General features: G+C 50.4%; 10 protein-coding genes across 10 annotated transcripts; 7 read left to right on the top strand and 3 right to left on the bottom strand.

Moving 5' to 3' along the window:
* Nucleotides 1-105: 105 nt before the first annotated feature.
* M437DRAFT_88415 (uncharacterized protein) lies at nt 106-908 on the bottom strand (the record flags this gene model as incomplete). The annotated part of the gene is made up of 4 exons (XM_041028822.1): nt 106-337; nt 396-497; nt 559-675; nt 730-908. 4 exons carry the CDS (start codon nt 906-908, stop codon nt 106-108), a joined length of 630 nt encoding a protein of 209 aa, XP_040875668.1.
* A 268-nt stretch (nt 909-1176) lies between these two features.
* On the top strand, nt 1177-1564 carry M437DRAFT_88414 (uncharacterized protein; the record flags this gene model as incomplete). The annotated part of the gene is made up of 3 exons (XM_041028821.1): nt 1177-1253; nt 1319-1375; nt 1426-1564. 3 exons carry the CDS (start codon nt 1177-1179, stop codon nt 1562-1564), a joined length of 273 nt encoding a protein of 90 aa, XP_040875667.1.
* A 1657-nt stretch (nt 1565-3221) lies between these two features.
* M437DRAFT_69794 (uncharacterized protein) lies at nt 3222-4987 on the bottom strand (the record flags this gene model as incomplete). Its single annotated transcript, XM_041025349.1, has 5 exons — nt 3222-3492; nt 3564-3704; nt 3902-4417; nt 4694-4861; nt 4983-4987. The coding sequence occupies 5 exons, from the start codon at nt 4985-4987 to the stop codon at nt 3222-3224; spliced, it is 1101 nt and encodes a 366-aa protein (XP_040875666.1).
* Nucleotides 4988-6148: 1161 nt separating this feature from the next.
* Nucleotides 6149-6718, top strand: M437DRAFT_58885 (uncharacterized protein; the record flags this gene model as incomplete). The annotated part of the gene is made up of 1 exon (XM_041023471.1): nt 6149-6718. The coding sequence occupies one exon, from the start codon at nt 6149-6151 to the stop codon at nt 6716-6718; it is 570 nt and encodes a 189-aa protein (XP_040875665.1).
* A 1061-nt stretch (nt 6719-7779) lies between these two features.
* Nucleotides 7780-8598, top strand: M437DRAFT_58976 (concanavalin A-like lectin/glucanase; the record flags this gene model as incomplete). The annotated part of the gene is made up of 3 exons (XM_041023496.1): nt 7780-8101; nt 8155-8419; nt 8475-8598. 3 exons carry the CDS (start codon nt 7780-7782, stop codon nt 8596-8598), a joined length of 711 nt encoding a protein of 236 aa, XP_040875664.1.
* A 298-nt stretch (nt 8599-8896) lies between these two features.
* M437DRAFT_88410 (uncharacterized protein) lies at nt 8897-9136 on the top strand (the record flags this gene model as incomplete). Its single annotated transcript, XM_041028820.1, has 2 exons — nt 8897-8994; nt 9049-9136. 2 exons carry the CDS (start codon nt 8897-8899, stop codon nt 9134-9136), a joined length of 186 nt encoding a protein of 61 aa, XP_040875663.1.
* A 552-nt stretch (nt 9137-9688) lies between these two features.
* M437DRAFT_69791 (uncharacterized protein) lies at nt 9689-11528 on the top strand (the record flags this gene model as incomplete). Its single annotated transcript, XM_041025348.1, has 2 exons — nt 9689-11109; nt 11222-11528. The coding sequence occupies 2 exons, from the start codon at nt 9689-9691 to the stop codon at nt 11526-11528; spliced, it is 1728 nt and encodes a 575-aa protein (XP_040875662.1).
* Nucleotides 11529-12133: 605 nt separating this feature from the next.
* On the bottom strand, nt 12134-13100 carry M437DRAFT_69790 (uncharacterized protein; the record flags this gene model as incomplete). Its single annotated transcript, XM_041025347.1, has 3 exons — nt 12134-12482; nt 12595-12781; nt 12818-13100. 3 exons carry the CDS (start codon nt 13098-13100, stop codon nt 12134-12136), a joined length of 819 nt encoding a protein of 272 aa, XP_040875661.1.
* Nucleotides 13101-13329: 229 nt separating this feature from the next.
* On the top strand, nt 13330-14643 carry M437DRAFT_88407 (uncharacterized protein; the record flags this gene model as incomplete). Its single annotated transcript, XM_041028819.1, has 3 exons — nt 13330-13398; nt 13447-13608; nt 13663-14643. The coding sequence occupies 3 exons, from the start codon at nt 13330-13332 to the stop codon at nt 14641-14643; spliced, it is 1212 nt and encodes a 403-aa protein (XP_040875660.1).
* Nucleotides 14644-15505: 862 nt separating this feature from the next.
* Nucleotides 15506-17137, top strand: M437DRAFT_58928 (uncharacterized protein; the record flags this gene model as incomplete). Its single annotated transcript, XM_041023486.1, has 3 exons — nt 15506-15714; nt 15776-16303; nt 16354-17137. 3 exons carry the CDS (start codon nt 15506-15508, stop codon nt 17135-17137), a joined length of 1521 nt encoding a protein of 506 aa, XP_040875659.1.
* Between the last annotated feature and the right edge of the window lie 280 nt (nt 17138-17417).

Genomic DNA, 17417 nt, shown 5'->3' with positions numbered 1-17417 from the left:
GGTATGCTTTTGTTCTACTCATCTCAGGGGGCTCTTTGTTGAGTATCTTTGCATGCTCCATCTTCAATCTTCCTCTTCCTTCTCCTTCAACTGTTGTCCAAGCACTCAAGACTGTGCCTGCTGGCGAGACTTCTTGAGCTCGAACTCACAGGTGAGACCCTTCTCCTGGCAATACTTGCAAAGACGTGGGTTGCTGCCGGCGATGATCTCGCACTTGATCTTACGGCTAGCGCAAATCTTGCACGACTTCTTGAAGGCATTGGCGTCGGGAGGAGCGGTAGTGGTGGTGGTGGTGGTGGTGGGAGTAGCGGCCGAAGAAGAGGTGCTAGCGTGGGTACTGTTCTCGTCAGCCCATGTCCAGTCATGGATGGATGTGAATAAGCAAAAAAACTTACGCGGTAGCAAGGTTGGGAAAGGGGTCATCGGCACCGACTTCAGGGGCATCGAACATGTCCATGTCAGGGACAGTCTCGGTACCAGCAGCGGTGGAGGTGGTACTGTTTTCATTAGCCTTGAATCCAGCAACATCCAACTGCATGCCAGCAAAAAAGCACTCACGAAGGACCGTATCCAGCGCCGGGCTCTTCAAAGCTGATCTCAAGAGTATTGGAAGCACCCATATCATGCTCAGCTGCGAGCATATCCTCAGCAGCGGCGCTGGTGGTGCCGCTGTTTCTGTAAGCGTTCAATCAGCAATAGTCTATGATAAAAGCGCAACGAAGAACTTACTCTTCCTCGAGGATGTCAACGACCCTTTCAACGCTGACAAAGGGATGGCTGTTGAACTCAGCCAGGAATGGCAGGTCTTCGTTGAGGAAGGGCATGCCGAGCGAACGCTGGTCGCGGATGAGTTGAATCTGCTCGCGAGCCAGTTGAAGCTGCTCGGGGGTGAGCTGGTCGGAAGACATCTTGCTTGAGGATAGATGTCTTGAGGCAGCTGGGGGTAGGAAACAGAGAGAAGAGAGCAGAGAGATGAGAGACACCTTTGATATCAATCGTGGGTGGTGGTCGAGTGGTGCCAAGGCGATTGGTAGTGGTCGTTGATGGACGGAATATTGGTTGGACGTGTGGTCGACTATCAAAGTCGCGTCTTCCAGACTTCCTCGCTCTTCACTAAACATACAGCCTTTTGTTCTCTACCTCGACCGCACAATAGAATCTTTACCCTGCAGCACCATGGCATCCCACGCAGACAATACCACACAAGATACCAAGGCCAACAAGGAGGTCAAGAACGAGACCGCTGACAAGACGTACGTACCAAGGCGCCCCTGTCTCTACGCCCACGAGCACCATCAGAGTAATAACCTCTACTCAGCGTCAAGGACGAGGAAATCATCACCAGCAAGAGCAACGACCAAACCCCTGTCGAGAAGTAAGGAGACAACACTTGACCACAAGAGTACACATCCTGACATTCATCAGCTCCTCTCAAGCCACCACAGACACCATGCCTGAAGACAACAACGCCGACGAGACCACCAAACCCAAGGCTCGTTTCCGCAAGGGCAACATGTTTATCAACGGCGAACAGGCAAACGCCTACTTCAACAAGAAGAAGTGAAAGTTCTACCATGATATGCCACACGATGAGAGACAACAAGACTGATGCTTGAGACGTGAGACTACCTGTTCTTCCATGGAAAGATTCTCTCTGACTGCTACTAGTTTACTAACCTGTCATTGCCGTGAGAGAGAGGATCATACGACAGAAGACAAGGAATCAATGCAGATTAAATCAAGATAGGAGAGGGTATAAAGGAGGAACTTCATTGCTGGGCGACTGCGCATAGCGCTGCACTCAAACCAACTTCTGTAACACTCAATTCATGATGCGACGACTTCCAGTGATATGCTATGATACCAGCGAATGCAATGTTCGTTTTTCCCAACAAAGTCCAACTTACATTCTAGAAAGACACCACCAATATTTCGCCGTGAATCAGACAATCCTTTCTCTCACAATCTCGAAGTACTTGATCTCTCGTCCACATCACCTCCTTCACAGCAACAATCACAATGCAGAACAGAAACACCAATTAGAAGCAGCCTGGAAGGAATGATGATGTCTAAGAGAAAGATTGACTCTTCTGCACTCCGTTAGCAATCTCCTGATGATGAGTTCCGCAGACTTCGAGCCTACCGACAAGCCCAAGTGTCGCGAGGATCTCGCTGTCGAGGAAGTCGCCGACTACCAGTGAAACGAGAATCAAAGCGCCACTATGCTATCCAATATGACAGAGGGCTATTATCAAGCATACGTAGAGTGAGTTGGTGGGTGCAAAAGTGATTGTATCATAAGTAGCGTAAGAGTGGTATCAAGTGACTTGTGCCATGCCAGCTTCAAAGTCGCAAGCTTTGCTCTTCCGCTTTTTCTCTTGACTTTCTTCCTCATCAACCACAGGTCACCAAACGTCGACTCTATCTCCATTGTGAGCAATCCACTTTACTGCCTCTCCGGCCGCACCTCTCTCCACCTCTCCCTCCCAGAGGAGGGTGATGTGCGCGCCATGGCACCAAAGGTACGTGTCTTGTCCAAAGATCTCTTTGTTCTTCCTCGTCCACCCACTTGCTGTTGAACAACGCTGCGCGCTTCTGCGTGTTGTTCACCACCCAAAATCTCTTCATGCTTTCGTTCTTTGCTTCTCCCCCATCGGCACTCTTGCTCTTTCATACACTTGTCACAGCGCTCAGCGGCAGACTGATCTCCAAGAGATCTTTTTATTCTCTCTCATCCACCCACCTACTAGCTGACAACGCGGCGCTTTTCTGCAAGTCGTTCATGTCCGCACATCGTCTCATGATCTCGTTCGTCGCTCTTGCCTAACTTGCACTCTTCCTTCTCCAAGCACTGCTTTCAGGGCGCAGCGGCGATTCGATCTTGAGGATACAATTCGTCTTGGTCACATACGCTGTGCTCGTGAGATGCCGACTTGTACAAAGCATTATCCTGGAAAGCTTCATCCTTCTCACTCAGACTCGAATCTTTTGGCCCGCTACTCTGGCTCTCAGAAGTTGTTCTTATGGATGCACACCGCGTGTTTCGTGGCTTATAACCGGCTCGCTCGCATCGAACCTTCATCGCGCACAAGAGCAAGACGTTCTCGTTTCATTTTTATGCCACCTTCAACATTCTTTCACATCCACGACCTCCCTTCACGTCTTTTATTGCACAACTCCTATCACGGCTTGGTCATCGGCTAACATTGACAGCAGACTTCTCAGTCTTCAAGAGGAATGACAACGCCAGTTCTTCTTCTATCACTCTGCGTCCCTTCGAGGGCAGTGCTATGAAGCTTCTCAACATCGCTTCGACCCCTGATGGACCTTCCACCAAGAGCATGTCCGTTTCTCCTGTCAAGTCTATCGGCTTCGGCTTCTCGTCGCCTTTCCGTCAGCCTCTTCTCAAGGATGGCCCTGCCTTCAGCACCGACACCGGTTCCCACGTCGCCGAGACCGGTTACGCTTTTCGGCTTGATCCGCATCGAATAACTTTAGGAGGGTAGTGTCTACAAAGGCTGGAAGGAGTAAGCTTTTGCCATCTTCACATATGTGTCCCGTACTGCTTTTTCCTCAGACCGAATTGGTTGGACTGATTGGGAGTTGTGTCTACGCTGCTGACGACGCTCCCGGTTGCTTCGCCCTCTACTGTCGCTTCGACGACTGCGTGATGTTCACGCAGCGAGGGCATGTTTGAGAGTGCTCTGACTACCGTCAGCTTTGCCTCCGTCGATCATCACAAGTACTTCGGCCATGACCATACCAACGCTCGTGCTCAAGCTGTTTCGGCCTAGGATGGTCACATTGAGTTTACCGCATGATGGACTCCGATATCAACTCCATCTTCGCCGAAGCTTGTGCATTTGCTGAGGCATTTGACAACGTGCGTTCATTCGCCTACGACGAGACAAAGGATTTCCTGACCCGTTGCTTCCATGGACTATAGCGCCGACGCTGAGCACCCTTACTCCGTATATTCACGGCGGAAACCGTGGTACCAATTTTGGTCCCACCAGATAACGTAGTTTGACCAACTTTCTGGCGCGCTGCGCGATGGGATCTTCCAGCAGGGCCAGACAGACCTTGGAGATGTTCAGCATGCTCCTTGTCACTCTCAGTGGCGCGACTACTGTGCATGTCACCGACAAGGATGACAAGGTGCACAAAAAGGTAGGCAAGGATGATCCCTTGGGTTATGGGTTTCGAGACTGACAAAACAAAGATTCTAGCCAAGGAAGCTAGGTTTGGGCTGACTGTGCGACTCAACTTTCTCGACCTTTGGAGCTCGTTGCTTCGTACATGCTTGACAACAGTCTTCAAGCTGTTTTGGCAAAGACGAACATATCCTCTTCCCCGCGGCTGCCTGCCCGACCGCGCATCACGCATTTCCCGGCTCAGTTTGAAAAGGAAAGACAATCTCGGATGGAGTATATCAGTCGAAAGGCTCCTCGTCAGCCTTCTGAGACATAATTGACCTTCACGCAGACAAAGCGGTCATTTGAAATTTCCTGCTTCAACAGCCATTGCTCGCGAAAGACGGTCCTCGGCGCTTTCAAGAACAACACGTTGACCGTGAGGGACATTCATCGCCAACGTCCTTGGTAGAAGTACGCGGAAGTAGAGCTTGGCCGAGGACCAGGCAATGCTTTCCTTTCGACTTCGAATGCTGAAAACAACCATCTGGTCCACTCACACTCCATGACTGAGCCGTGCTTCTGCTTCAACGACGCTATCTTCTGCTTCACCGACGCCAGTTTCAGCGACAAAGACCTTACCATCTCTTTCTGCCCACCAGAGTTCTCCTTCACCTCTGGCCCCGTCGTCGACATGACTTCTGTCCGTCGCTTTGTCACCAAGAGAGCTGCCAAGGTGTCTCAGCACAGCGCTGTCGCCCACTCTTCTGAAGGAGGGAGGAGACTTGGGAAGAGAAGTGGTTGGTTGGAGGATTTAGCGAATGGTCGAAGAATCAGGCGAGAACTCACCACATATTGCTGCAATTCAGTTCCTGACTTTTTGACTGCTTGTTAACTTGCGAAATAATATGACTACTGCTTCACTTTGTGTCCTTCTTACCAGTGTTTTTGACGTCTTCTTCTCCTCGGAATTTGTTCACCGGTCTCTGTGGCTCCAAGCGACAGGTTTCTTAGGGACTGTATATCTCACCTTACCAAACACAACAGAGTCTTGCTCGCCTACACCACAATCCGGTATATCCGAACACCTTCTATCACGGGCAGCAGGACGCTAGCTATCTCAACATGCTTTGTCGCTCGATTGTTTCTCACCGATATGGATTCGGTGCTTTCGGATCGCTCGGTGTTCTCTTCGAATCAAACGCAGACATTCAGTTGATGGGGTCATTTTTCGTGCGTAGACCTGACTTGTGGGCATATGGCAGAGCCTTCATGAGGCCATGAACCTGTTGAGGACGTACATCGAGCAGACCGCCAAAGTCCAGCATCATAAAGTGTCCAGAGGTGGAGTGTTTGCCGCTTGCCGACCATCTGTACGAATCAATGCGGTTTTTTGGTTGCTACTCCGAGAGCGACATCACGATTTCTTCTCGATTCGCGGTGGACAACGTACTCAGACAGCCTCTTTCGCCTGCGGGATCTGCATCGAGTTGCCAGGCATTCTCATGTCGACAAGCATATCCGCGAATAGACAAACTACGTCTGGCATAGGAAGAGTGTCCATGCGACGAACTCTATCTCGACCAACCTTGTCCGTATGAGCCCTCGGATTTTGCATATCCCCCTCGCCCGGACCCTTCGAGACGGAATAACACTGATGATCCGTCTGCCGCCCACATTCCCACTTCGTGACTACCGGCGTCCTGCAATGCCGAAGACCACCGGGCTTGCCCACCTCCGAAACAGAGACAAATGAGTCTGAGCGACTTGCGACGCGGATGACAAGATGACAAGATGGAGGAAGAGAAAGAAAGTCAAGACGTCGCCATGCAGGAAGTCGGGAATGCGGGGCGGTGGAGCTGCAGGGATGCAAAACAGGCTTCGCGCAAGACGTCACTGGCACGACAAGCTGTCCCGTCCTACCTGCTTCTTGAGCCTCTTTGTTATCTGGAACCTGGCCACTCCATTCCCACGGCATAGCTCACTTAGCAAGCCCAAAGTCATTGAAGATCAGCATGGTTTCCGCTGGCAGCGACGCGTCCAACACAAAAGACGCCCCAAGCGAACAAGATTGCCAACAAGAATCCTCAAAAGCCGCCAGCAGAGCCCTCGATCTGGAGAAACAAGCCAAAGAACTCACCCAAAAAGCCGCACAAGCAGGCGACCCGGAAGAGCGACAAAAACTGCTTAACGAAGCTTTGAGTAAAAGTGTCGAAGCCCAATCATACGGAAAAGTCGCAAAATACTTGCGGTCTGGTGCGTTTCAAGGGTTGCTTGCTGGAGGAGGCGTGGGTACGGGTGTGGGAGCTGGACTGGGCGCGTTAACAGGGACGCTGGTTGGTGGTGTGTCGTCGCTGGCTCTGGGGGGTTTGCTGGGTGGGATTGGGTCTGCGGTTGGTGCGATACATGGTCCTTGGGCTAAGCCTGAAGAGATTATCGGAAAAGGTGTGAAGACATTGTCTGGGCTGGTTCCTGGTTGGCACACGCCGGGTGACCAGATGAGTCAATTTCAGAAAATGCTTGGGCAGGTTAATGAACAGGAGCGACCGACTGAGAAGGAGTTAGAAGACATGATGAGCGCTTAAGGCTCTGGATACCAGGCAAGAGTGCATACTCCAGATGCCAGCAGGCCAGCTCAAGCCACGCTTTGACGCGCCCGTGAGACTGGAGACAACAAGTCATGGTCGCCAGCTCAACACTACAACCACGGCATACCCATGCAAGACTAGGTGCTCAAAGAATCTTGGCTGCCACATCAAAGACAGGCGGCCGATGACCAGCGACGTAGGAGACGATGATGGTGCTCAGGTTGTTGCCGAATCGAGATGCACCCCACGCTTGTCTCACCGTTTGCGGAGAAGTTCTAGACGTGGCGCTGTAAGGGACTGCCAATGTGACTTGTCACTACAAACCAGCATAGCGATCCTGAGTTTTTCGAATCTTTCTTCAAACAAAGGCAGTCTGCTTTGGTCGAAGGCAGCTGTCCATTTGAAAGCACAATCTGTCTCGAAGCTAAGGTGTTGGGCTCGGATTAGCTGTCCAGGTTTTTCTAGCGAGACAAGCGGCATCGACATTACAGTCGAGATCCCAGAATCTTATTCTCAATCCTTTATCCAGAGCTGAAAAGTCGATGGCATTACAGAGAGAACACGAATCTCAAAGGCAACGGCAAGAAGGAGGAAGGCTCTTTTCGACAGGGTTGCAAGAGCCTCGAAGCCGGCTTGCGAAAATGAAAACTTAGGCATGCAGCGAAACATACCGACTTCCAGCATTCCTCATTAGCTTTGCTCATCTCAGACCACCAAAACACCCTCCGACTATGTCTTTACCATGACCATAATGTGTATACCGAGATGGGTGCTTGCCAGAACAGTAGAGGAAACGGGTTTGCACCGTTAAGGATTCTCATCTAGCGAAAGCCGTTCAAGCTTCCAACGTTCGCTTCTTGTTTTCTGCTATATACAGCCCCTTCTCTCGCTGGGAAGCTCCCATCATACTTTACACTCGGATTGATGCAAATCACTTCACCATGACAAAACTATTCGGTCTTTTGGTCATTCTGGCTTTCCTAGCATCTTCTACCACAGCAATAAATCAAAACGAGACCGAACTGCTAGAAGAACGAGCAACAGCAAAAAAGTCATGCATGATCACTCTTCCAGGCGTTGGCCGCTTCAATCAATACGTCAAATACGACTTTGCGAAATGGACAAATTTTCCACAAGGCCTTTCTATCAGCGACTACGGCATCACTGCTGATCCCAACGACGACGAACATCCTTTCGATCAGTTCTACGGGCCCAACAATGTGATTCTGAAGAGAGGTCGGCCGTTGCAGTTGAGAGTTCCTGGTGGTCAGACCAAGTCGCCTATTCAAGGCGCTGAGATTACGACCGCTTATAATGATGTTCTGTATGCTTCCGTTCGTACGGTAGCGAAGGTTAGCAGTGTGCCTGGGACGTGCAATGGTATGTGCTCTTGCTATTGAACTTCGCTTTGAGGTGACGCTAACAAAGGCAAGGCTTCTTCTTCTACCATTCCGACCAGCAAGAGACAGATATCGAGATCCGCACGGCTTTCCAAGACCAGATCTTCCTCACCAATCAGAAGTCCTCCGCCAGAGCTGTTGAATCGACATTCGACACGGCAGCTCCTCAGAACATGAGCGCTGGCTTCCACGAGTATAGATTCGACTGGTTGAAGGGCATGACCAAGTTCTACGTGGACGGAAAATATGTAGGGCAGTTGAACAAGAATGTCCCGAAAGTGCCTGGAAGCATGGTTTGGTAAGTACAATGGCTGCTGATGGTGGTTTGACATTGTACTGACTACATCTCGCAGGAATAACTGGGCGAATGGTGGTAGCTGGAGTGGTGGACCACCCAAGCATGACAATATTCTTAAGATCCAGAGCATCGAGATGTGGTACAACCGAACCAGCATCACTGGAGTGAACTGTAAATGAGTATGGTATTGGAGCCGAAGCAGAGTGAAATCTAACAACACGAATATCACTGCCAAGTTTCACGCGACCAACAACCAATTTTCCGTGCTCTCCCAGAAGGTTCCACAATCTGGTGTTGTTCTTTCTGCCTTTTGATAGACGCGACCAACCATAACATCACTTCCGAGACTCATCACAACCACAACATCAACATCACATCAACCAATTCCTCTCCAAAGCTCCTCCTGTATGCATGCACTGAATTTACGCGCATGTCTGTCCCTCAAACTGATCAGCCAAGAAGAAACAACACACAAACATGCCTGCCACCAAGACCGCCGCCGCTGCCGCCCGCATGCTTGCCGGCGCCGTCATCTTTGTACCCAGCATCGCTGGCACCGCCGTTCTCGAGAAGAAGTGCGCCCTTCCTATCTCTCTGCATCAATGCACCACTGACATCTCTTGTTATAGGGGCATCGAAGAGATGGCCGCCAAGAAGGGCAAGGCTCCCAAGGAGTTGGCTGCTCATGAAATGCCCTCCGCCCCCAAGTTCCACTGATCGGGGAGGGGAGATGGGTGGTCAGGGGTGCAAGGAAGCATGCCCGGTGATGGCCTTGAGCAGAAGCTCAACTTAATGAAAAGTTCTTGACCACTCCCCATGACGTGCAATCTTTTTGTGATGCTATCTCAATGCAGCGTGATGTTCAGTTTGTGTTCTTGTCCAGAGAGATCGCCGTACAGCAAAGATCCGGAGTCTGGACCGCCCCCAGCATTTTCAGCTCATGCACCCCAGAAAGTCTAGGCGATTTTGCCAGGATAATTCCTCGAATCAAGTCGCTGCATGTCACCCGCTCTTGCCGCTGGTTACAGATAGGATTTACGTAAGGAGCTGAGTGGGGGAGATCAAAATAACAATCGCATGGCTCCCACGTTTCTCGTCACAGGTATCCTCCGGGCAAGGATACATCACTTCGCAACACTACAAAATCATTTCTACGTACAGTACACGAAAGACGACTGACTGCAGATTCTGCCGCTCTCGTGGGATCTGCAGCCAAGCTTCCGCCATCCACAACGACATTTCTATCGACCAGGATATCGGGATCAAACCATGTCGCAAACCCATGCTTGTGCACCAGGATCTAGAGCCTCGGTGCGTGGACGATATGCAAAACTCAGCGATGTCCAATTTCTTGCCGCCGTGATGCAACAACATGAGCAACAAGCTTCTCACATCCCGAACAATCGATTGACGTTTTTGATTGACGGCAAGACTTATTCGCACAATGAGGTTATGCGACGACTCCGGAGAGCAAAGAAGGCGGGTAGGATATCATCAGAGGAGTTGATGAGCGCATCTGCACAGCCAAAGCATATCGAGATCTTTCATCGTCCTATGCGCAAGATGAACCGATCGTATCCCATCCTGTATGATGGCCAGCTTTCGGACTCCAGCGAAGGATCCTCATGCTCAAGCCCGATGCCAATGGAAGCCTATGCACGATGGGCAGAACTCATGGACGACTCATCTCGGTATTACTTCTTGCAGCTTGTACACATGGAACAAAACAGTTCACTGCCAGCCACGCCTTCCTATCCCGGCGAGCTCTTCATCAAGGCCAAGTTCTTCTTTAACATCATCAAGTACTTCCGAGGAGCTTACGACAATGGTCAATTTGTCCACAACGAGCTGGGAGAGTACGTCAGTAATGTCTCAGCCACAAGTTTTACCAAAATCAACAACTTCTACAAATGCTGCGTTACAGCGATCGACCTGATTGAGCGAGGATACCACATTCAAGGCTTCGCTCTGGTCTCGGATGCTCTTTGGCTCATCGAACAGTTACTGGAAGAACGAGATCCAAAGTTGATAGACACCATCTGTGATGTCTCTGTACTGCTTTTGACCAGAGGCTGGCACCGAATGTACGATGTATTGTTAGACAGAATCTGCGCCATGGTTGAGATACGAGCCTCTCAGAAGAACGAGAGTGATCAACCGTGGGCAACGATGTTTGCATGCTTGAAAAGGCTGCCTACATCACAAGCACTAGAGCTCATGCAGCGAGGCTGGAAGTGCGGTTACGACCAACTCGATGGTATTTTCCCTGGACATGCTTGGGATGGGCTGAACATTACCTGCTCTTCGAATCATTCACTTAGAATGGGGCAATATGTCTCTCAGCTTCACCGAGACATACTGTCGACACCTATTACTTCGTCACAGCCGAACGGGAACTACCTGAATGGCTTAGGCGATATGCATCGGCAGTTCACTCGAGCCAAAGTCCTCTTCTCCATCGGCAATTATCACGCAGCTCTGGAACCCTTGCAATCGATCGTCTCAAAATGTGCCAAAGCAAGAACGCATGGTGAGGACAAGTGGATGGCACAAGAGATTGATGCTCTAGAAGCATCAGCGAGATGTCACTACGCTATGAGCGGCCTTGTCACAACTTCTGGTAGTGTCTCTACGGCAGAAACCCTCCTCAAAGCTGCTATCAACCTGAGCCAGGCGTGCTGGGGCAACAAGTCAGCCACTACGATAGCATTGAAGCATACTTTGTGGTCGTGGTTCTTGGAGCAAGATCGAATGAAGGAAGCCGAATTGTTGCGAAACGCCATTGATACTGTTGTGGTCAAGACCGATCCTTGACACAGGGCACATCGATCTGGTTCAGACACCTACTGCATATCCACAACATGATATCAACAGAGTATCCGGTATTTCTTATACCTGCTACCCAGACCAAGCTCAAAGCCTGCCCGATCTCGCCAGACGCTCATGGCCCTTTGCAAAAGCATCGTCCGTTACATCCTTGGTCGTGCTCAACTCGAGCGCCAGTGCAAAAGCAGCCATCATCCCCGTAAGGGCCCACTTCCGCCCTGTTTTGGCCAGATGTATCGCCACAGCTGTACAAGAAGCGAACGTGGACGGCCTTGCCAGGTAAAGCAGCAGTTACGCTTTTCAGCTTCATAAAGCTACTCGTCGACTTTGCCTGAGCTTGCAGCTGGGTCTCCAACTCAGGTAAGAGACGATAGAAAGAGACAGCGTCGGCAAGATTTAGGAACGAAATATGGGAGCTCGAGACATTCCTTCAGACAGAGCAATCGCTGAGCACCTCCACTAGCCTCGAGCGCCTTGCAACCACGAGAAAAGCTCGCGTTCATGGTTGATTACGTGGCAGCAAACGGTGCAAAACATTTCTTGTTCATATTACTGTCCTGAATGGTCGATAGGCCCGCAACACCGAGTGGCAATTGTGCATATTCTCAATCTTGACCTTCTGAATCTGCCCTTGTGCGCGACGGGATTGTGATGTTTGAAAAGACTTCTACAGCAAGTGCAGACTCAGACTCGGGTACATATGTTTGATGCCAGGCTACGAACCGATCATGTCTTACGCCGCAAAATAATCATTGGAGCTTGTGTGGGTAGCTTCCTCTTCCTAGCGCTACTTGGGTTCGGTGTTGACGTGGACGCTGAACCCCAATCTCTAACGAGGTGTCCATTCTCTTTGAATGACCTTCCCACCTCATATCTATCGAATTGCTTTCATCTAACAACATGCAGAGCCCCTTTCCTCAACACCTCCCGTCCCTTATTCGTATCAACCGCAGCCACAAAACTCCCCTCCACGACATTCAAACTCATCAACTCGATGCCCTGAGCACGGAGCAAGCTACTGAAGTCCTGGGGAATCTCCGAAGGAGAGCAACGAGAAACACCACTGTAGCTCGTGAAGCTGGTCGTGGTATTGACGTTGGTCATGGTGATTTGAATTGAGATTATGTCAGGTTTGGGTTGCTTGTGGATCCAGATAGTGTAGGTGCGTTTAGCGTTTGAGATGATGAGCTCGCCGATCGGGAGGACACGGCTAGGGGAGCTCTGCAGCTCAGTCATGCTGGACTGCGTGGGTATCTGTAGATCCGAGATGGGGTCATGTTGACAAAAGTCCCGATCTATTCACTATCAGAAGAGATTCAGGAAGGGGAGAGAGGCTGAGTTGCACTTACTTGGCCAGTGCCAGGTCCGTATCGGCGAGGCTGGGCCTTGCAACCAGGGGTGCAAGGAAGCTTACGGGTCTGTTGGGAATTCCAAGCAGCACAGAGCCGTCTTGAGGAAAAGCTGTGGTCGGAGAGAGAGCGTCTTGTTGGAGAGAGATTTGACTTCCGTCTGCGGAGAAGGGGGTTTGCTCATTGCCTTTGAGAGTCTAGGAGAATCAGAATCAATGCTCACTACGGAGTCTTTGCTCGGGAGACGGATCAGCAGGAGCGATGTTGACCTGATCAACGCCGCGAGTGTGACCTGGGCTGTCTTGAGGCTCGCTTTCACGGAGTTGAGAGAGCAAAATAGATGGATGGAACTGTTGGAAAGGAGCAGCAGTTTGAGGCTGACCAGAATCGACAGAAGTGTCGGCTTGCTCCAAGTTCCCCGGCGAGACTTTGGCGGAGAGCATTTTGTTCTGATCAATGCTGTAGCCCTGATCTAGATCGTCCTGAGGGTACTGTTCCATGACCATGATGCTTTTGTTTGGTGGTGGAAAAGCAAACTGCGCGTCATATGCTGGTAGTCTTGATATTGCTTGGCTGAGACGAAAGATTGAAATGCGCGCGCATCGAAGAGCAAGCAAGTTCGTTGTCAAGCGAACGACGCGTCAATAACCATTCGCTCGCGCTCTTCTTTCGCGGTGACCTTGGTTGCTTGCGCAAACCCTCGCTGCGCTCTCAATCTTCGTTTCCTCAGCGAACATGGACGGTGATCAGTCCCCTGATCTCAAGGAGCAGTACCGCAACGCCGTGCTCAACCTTCCCGTCGACGTAAGTCTTGATATACACACTGTTACCGCCTCAATTGACCTTTCTCAGAACCCCACCGCATATCTCAGAGAGATCAAGCGCCTGCAAGGCCTGATGCTCGACATGGAGTTCGAACAGCTAGACCACGACCAAGAGCCCGAAAAAGTGCGCAAAGACTTCAACGAAGTCAAGAAAAACACTCGTGAGCTCAGGCTCTCGCCTGCTTGTCTTGTAAGTCTTGTGTAACTTTTCGCTTGTCTTTTCATTCACTCATGCACCTTTCAGCGTGCCGTTCAGGGCAGCGAGATCACCGCCGGCGAAAAGCCTATCCTTGAACAGCCTACTGTCGAAAAGCTTCCTGTCAAGAAAACCACTCCCGAAGAGCCTGTTGTCAACAAGTTTATCGCTTTGACTGAGGAGCCAGCTGCCAAGGAGCCAGCCATCACAGAGACCACCGCCAAAAAGAACAAGAAGAAAAAGAAGAAGAAGCCCGCAAGCAAGAACGCTGCTACCCCGGAGCCAACCACCAACAACTCCGAGATGGACTCCGATGCCGAAGCCAACGCCCTCCGCATGCGCATCACCCACAACTACCTCGACCTCATCCGACCCAAAAATTCTACCGACGCAGACTCTGCGGAGTACAACATGGAATTTATCCAAAACGTTGCCAACGAGTTGTTGAATGTCACATGCATGGTCTTGAGCTTCGTGGATACTTCTGACAGCTTCAATGCCAAAGCTATGGAGGAGATGGAGAAGCTTGGAGAAAGGCTTCTTAACCTCAAGGATGGCAACAGAGATCTCATGGCTGTGATCAATGAGCTTGACAAAGTCAGAATAAGAGGTCTCAAGTGCAAGAAGGAGGTCAAGGACCTCAAGGAAGAGCTTGATGAGGTCAAGATGGAGTACGATTTCACCAAGAATGAGGTGATAGGTATCAAGTTGGAGTGTGAGGACACTAAGCTTAAGCTTGCTGGTATCAAGATGGTGCTCAAAGACGCCCACAACGAGCTTGCTGAGGCCAAGAAGGAGCTCGATGTTACCAGACAAGAGTTCGCTGCGGCCACGTTGGAGCTCTTTGAGGCCACAAAAGAGCTCAAAGACACCAAGGAGGAGCTCATCCAATTCAAGTGGGAGTTTGAAGACACCAAGACCGAGCTTGAGGAGGTCAAGGAAAAGAACCAGGACATGGAAAAGAAGGTGAACGAGATGTATGCCTGGTTCAACAAGCAGAAGGAGGTGCCTCTGAGCCACTTCCATTGAGCATACACTCTTACAGTGTTACACTACTTCAAGATAGCTCCTCTTTAGCTACTCTCTTACAGAAACCTCTTTTCCTCGCTTCTATTACGATAGTACTGCTATCATATAAACCTCATGAGCAAAGTGCAAGACAACGAGCGTGAGGTTGGTTGATGTCGTTTTTATTTTGGCAGATCTGCTGTTCAAGCGAAGACGATATAATTGCCTGACTCGTTGGCGTGCCATCTTGTCTAAATTTAGAATATCGCACTGGTCAGTATACGCAGCGCTGTACTGCATTACATCTGTCTATCAAACCGAGTCTCTGTCATCTTCTACGAGTTTCACGGACACGGGCGGAACGGAGTATGGAGCAGGAGAATTCTACCAGATCTGGAAAGCAATTGACCAGTAACGATGTCTGCTGCCACGCTGTGTCGGAAGTTGGTAATTCCATACGGACGATACTGGCGGAAGTCTCCTTCCGGACTTGAAGGGCTGGCGTATAACGCAATAAACGTAGAATTGAGTTCATCGAAATATGGGACGGACAGGAGGATCTAGCCAGGGTGTCACCCACTGCAAGCGGATCCGTTCCGTTAGCTCCGCGATCGGCGACGGAAGCGGGGAAAATCGAGCCGGGGTCGTCCGGATGGACTTCCTGGTTGAGGGCTAGTTTGTTCTTGTTCGAATAACTTTCTTTGTTCTTTTGCAGAGTCTCGCCGCGTTCGTTTCTCTGTCAATTATCGCGTTCGATTGTATCATGAAGGACGACACATCAAGAACCACGACGCTCACATTGACCGAGCCCACCCCGATGCAGGCTGCGGCCATTGCATCTGGCGGCGGCATCTGGGGTGATCCGACTGTCGAGCTGAGTACAATGGGTGACCAGCGACAAGCCACACGCGTCAGGAGCCTGGAGTTCCATCAGGATGATCTCAAATTGAATTCGCAAAAGGGGAAAAATGCGATTGTCATGGGTTGCATTGCTTTCAGTACTGGTATCGCGTCTTTTCTTGCTGGTGTCATTACTATCGCTATTCCTATCATGGCCCAAGATCTTCATATCCCCGACAACCTGGTTTTATGGTAAGCTTGGCACGACACTCTTTCCAGGAGACAAGTAATTGAAGTTGCTGACGTACCGCAGGCCGGTCACGGTATACTCTTTGGCTTGTGGATGTACTCTCCTCGCGTGTGGCTCGGTCTCGGATGTTATCGGAAGCAGACGAATGTTCTTGTCAGGCTGTTTCCTTCAATGTTTCATGACATTGGCTTGCGGTCTATCCAGGAACACGGCAGAAATCATCGCTTTTCGCTCTTTTTCAGGCATCGCAGCTTCCTTCTGCTTACCATCCGCCGTCAGTCTCATCAATGAGGTCTTTCCTCCCGGTAAGGAGAGAAACATCACTTTCGCTATGATGGGTGGAGCTCAACCTTTTGGTTTTGGTATCGGCATGGTCCTGGGTGGTGTCTTTACTGGAACTATTGGCTGGCAGTGGGGCTTCCATGTTGCTGCTATCATCAACTTTTTCATGTTCATTCTGGCTGCGTGGCAACTTCCTCCCACTCCAGCTGCTCACAAGCAACGCATCTGGTCTCGATTAGCGAACGACATCGATTGGCTCGGTCTCATCCTTGCGAGCGGCTTCCTCGCCATGCTGTCTTATGTCATTTCGTGAGTTTCATATTTTCGAAAGAACTCGCCTCTACTAACATACCTTGCAGTGCATTGACCGGCGACTTGACAGTGATGAAGAAGCCTGTCAACATCACTCTGCTGGTCCTCTCATTCGTTCTCCCGGGCGCTTTTGTTCTCTGGGTCGGACGTCAAGAGCGCCTCGGGCGACCTGCACTCATTCCCAACTCTCTTTGGCAACACAAAGGATTCTCTTGCATCTGCTTCAATGTTTTTTGTGTCTGGGCTGCATTCAATGCCTTTGAGCAATACGCCAACTTTTTCTTCCAGGACGTTCAAGGCAACACACCTCTGGGCACTGCTCTTCGCTTCTTGCCTGCTCCCGTCTCTGGAGCTCTTGCCAACATTGGAGTCGGTCTGCTCGTCCATCGCATCCGCGGAGACTGGATCGTCGTGCTTACGAGCATTGTTTCCGCTCTCGCTTCGCTCTTGATGGCCATCATCAACCCCGACTGGTCATACTTCCGTTGCGCCTTTGTAGCCCAATTCTTCAACCCCGTCGGTGCTGATGGCATGTTCACCGTTGCCAACCTGCTCATTACATCCATGTTTCCACCTGGCGAGCAAGGAGTTGCAGGCGGCGTATTCAACACCATTTCTCAGACTGGAAAATCTGTTGGTATGGCTTTGACATTGCTTATCGCTCAACAAGTCACTGCAAACTCTTCTTACGAGGACAAAACATCTCCAGCAGCACTAATGCATGGATATAGAGCTGCATTCTGGTTTTGTGTTGCTTTGATTGTAGCGAGTTTGCTTGTCAGTGTTTGGGGACTTAGAAGGATTGGAAAAGTTGGTCTCAAGAAGGATTAGAGCTCTTTCTGCATTGTTTGGGAGGTACAAAAAGTTTTGCATTTTTGCAGATACTATGGGTAAATTTTCGCTTGCTGCGATATTGTACAGTCTTGATTATCTGCTCATCACCTATGTTCCCAGTCTGATACCACAAGAGCGTTTTAATAAGCTTGACTGAACCACAGAATTTCGACTGGTTATTTTGCACCCCAGGGTCGATGCCTCATTCGCTTGAATATCCTCCGCAAAAGCAAGCGATGTTCACACGCAGTCTTTCTTGAGCGATATGATAAGTTGA

This window comes from Aureobasidium melanogenum, assembly GCF_000721775.1.
Source record: "Aureobasidium melanogenum CBS 110374 unplaced genomic scaffold scaffold_30, whole genome shotgun sequence".
Lineage (NCBI taxonomy): Eukaryota > Fungi > Ascomycota > Dothideomycetes > Dothideales > Saccotheciaceae > Aureobasidium > Aureobasidium melanogenum.
This window is presented reverse-complemented; position numbering and strand designations above follow the sequence as displayed.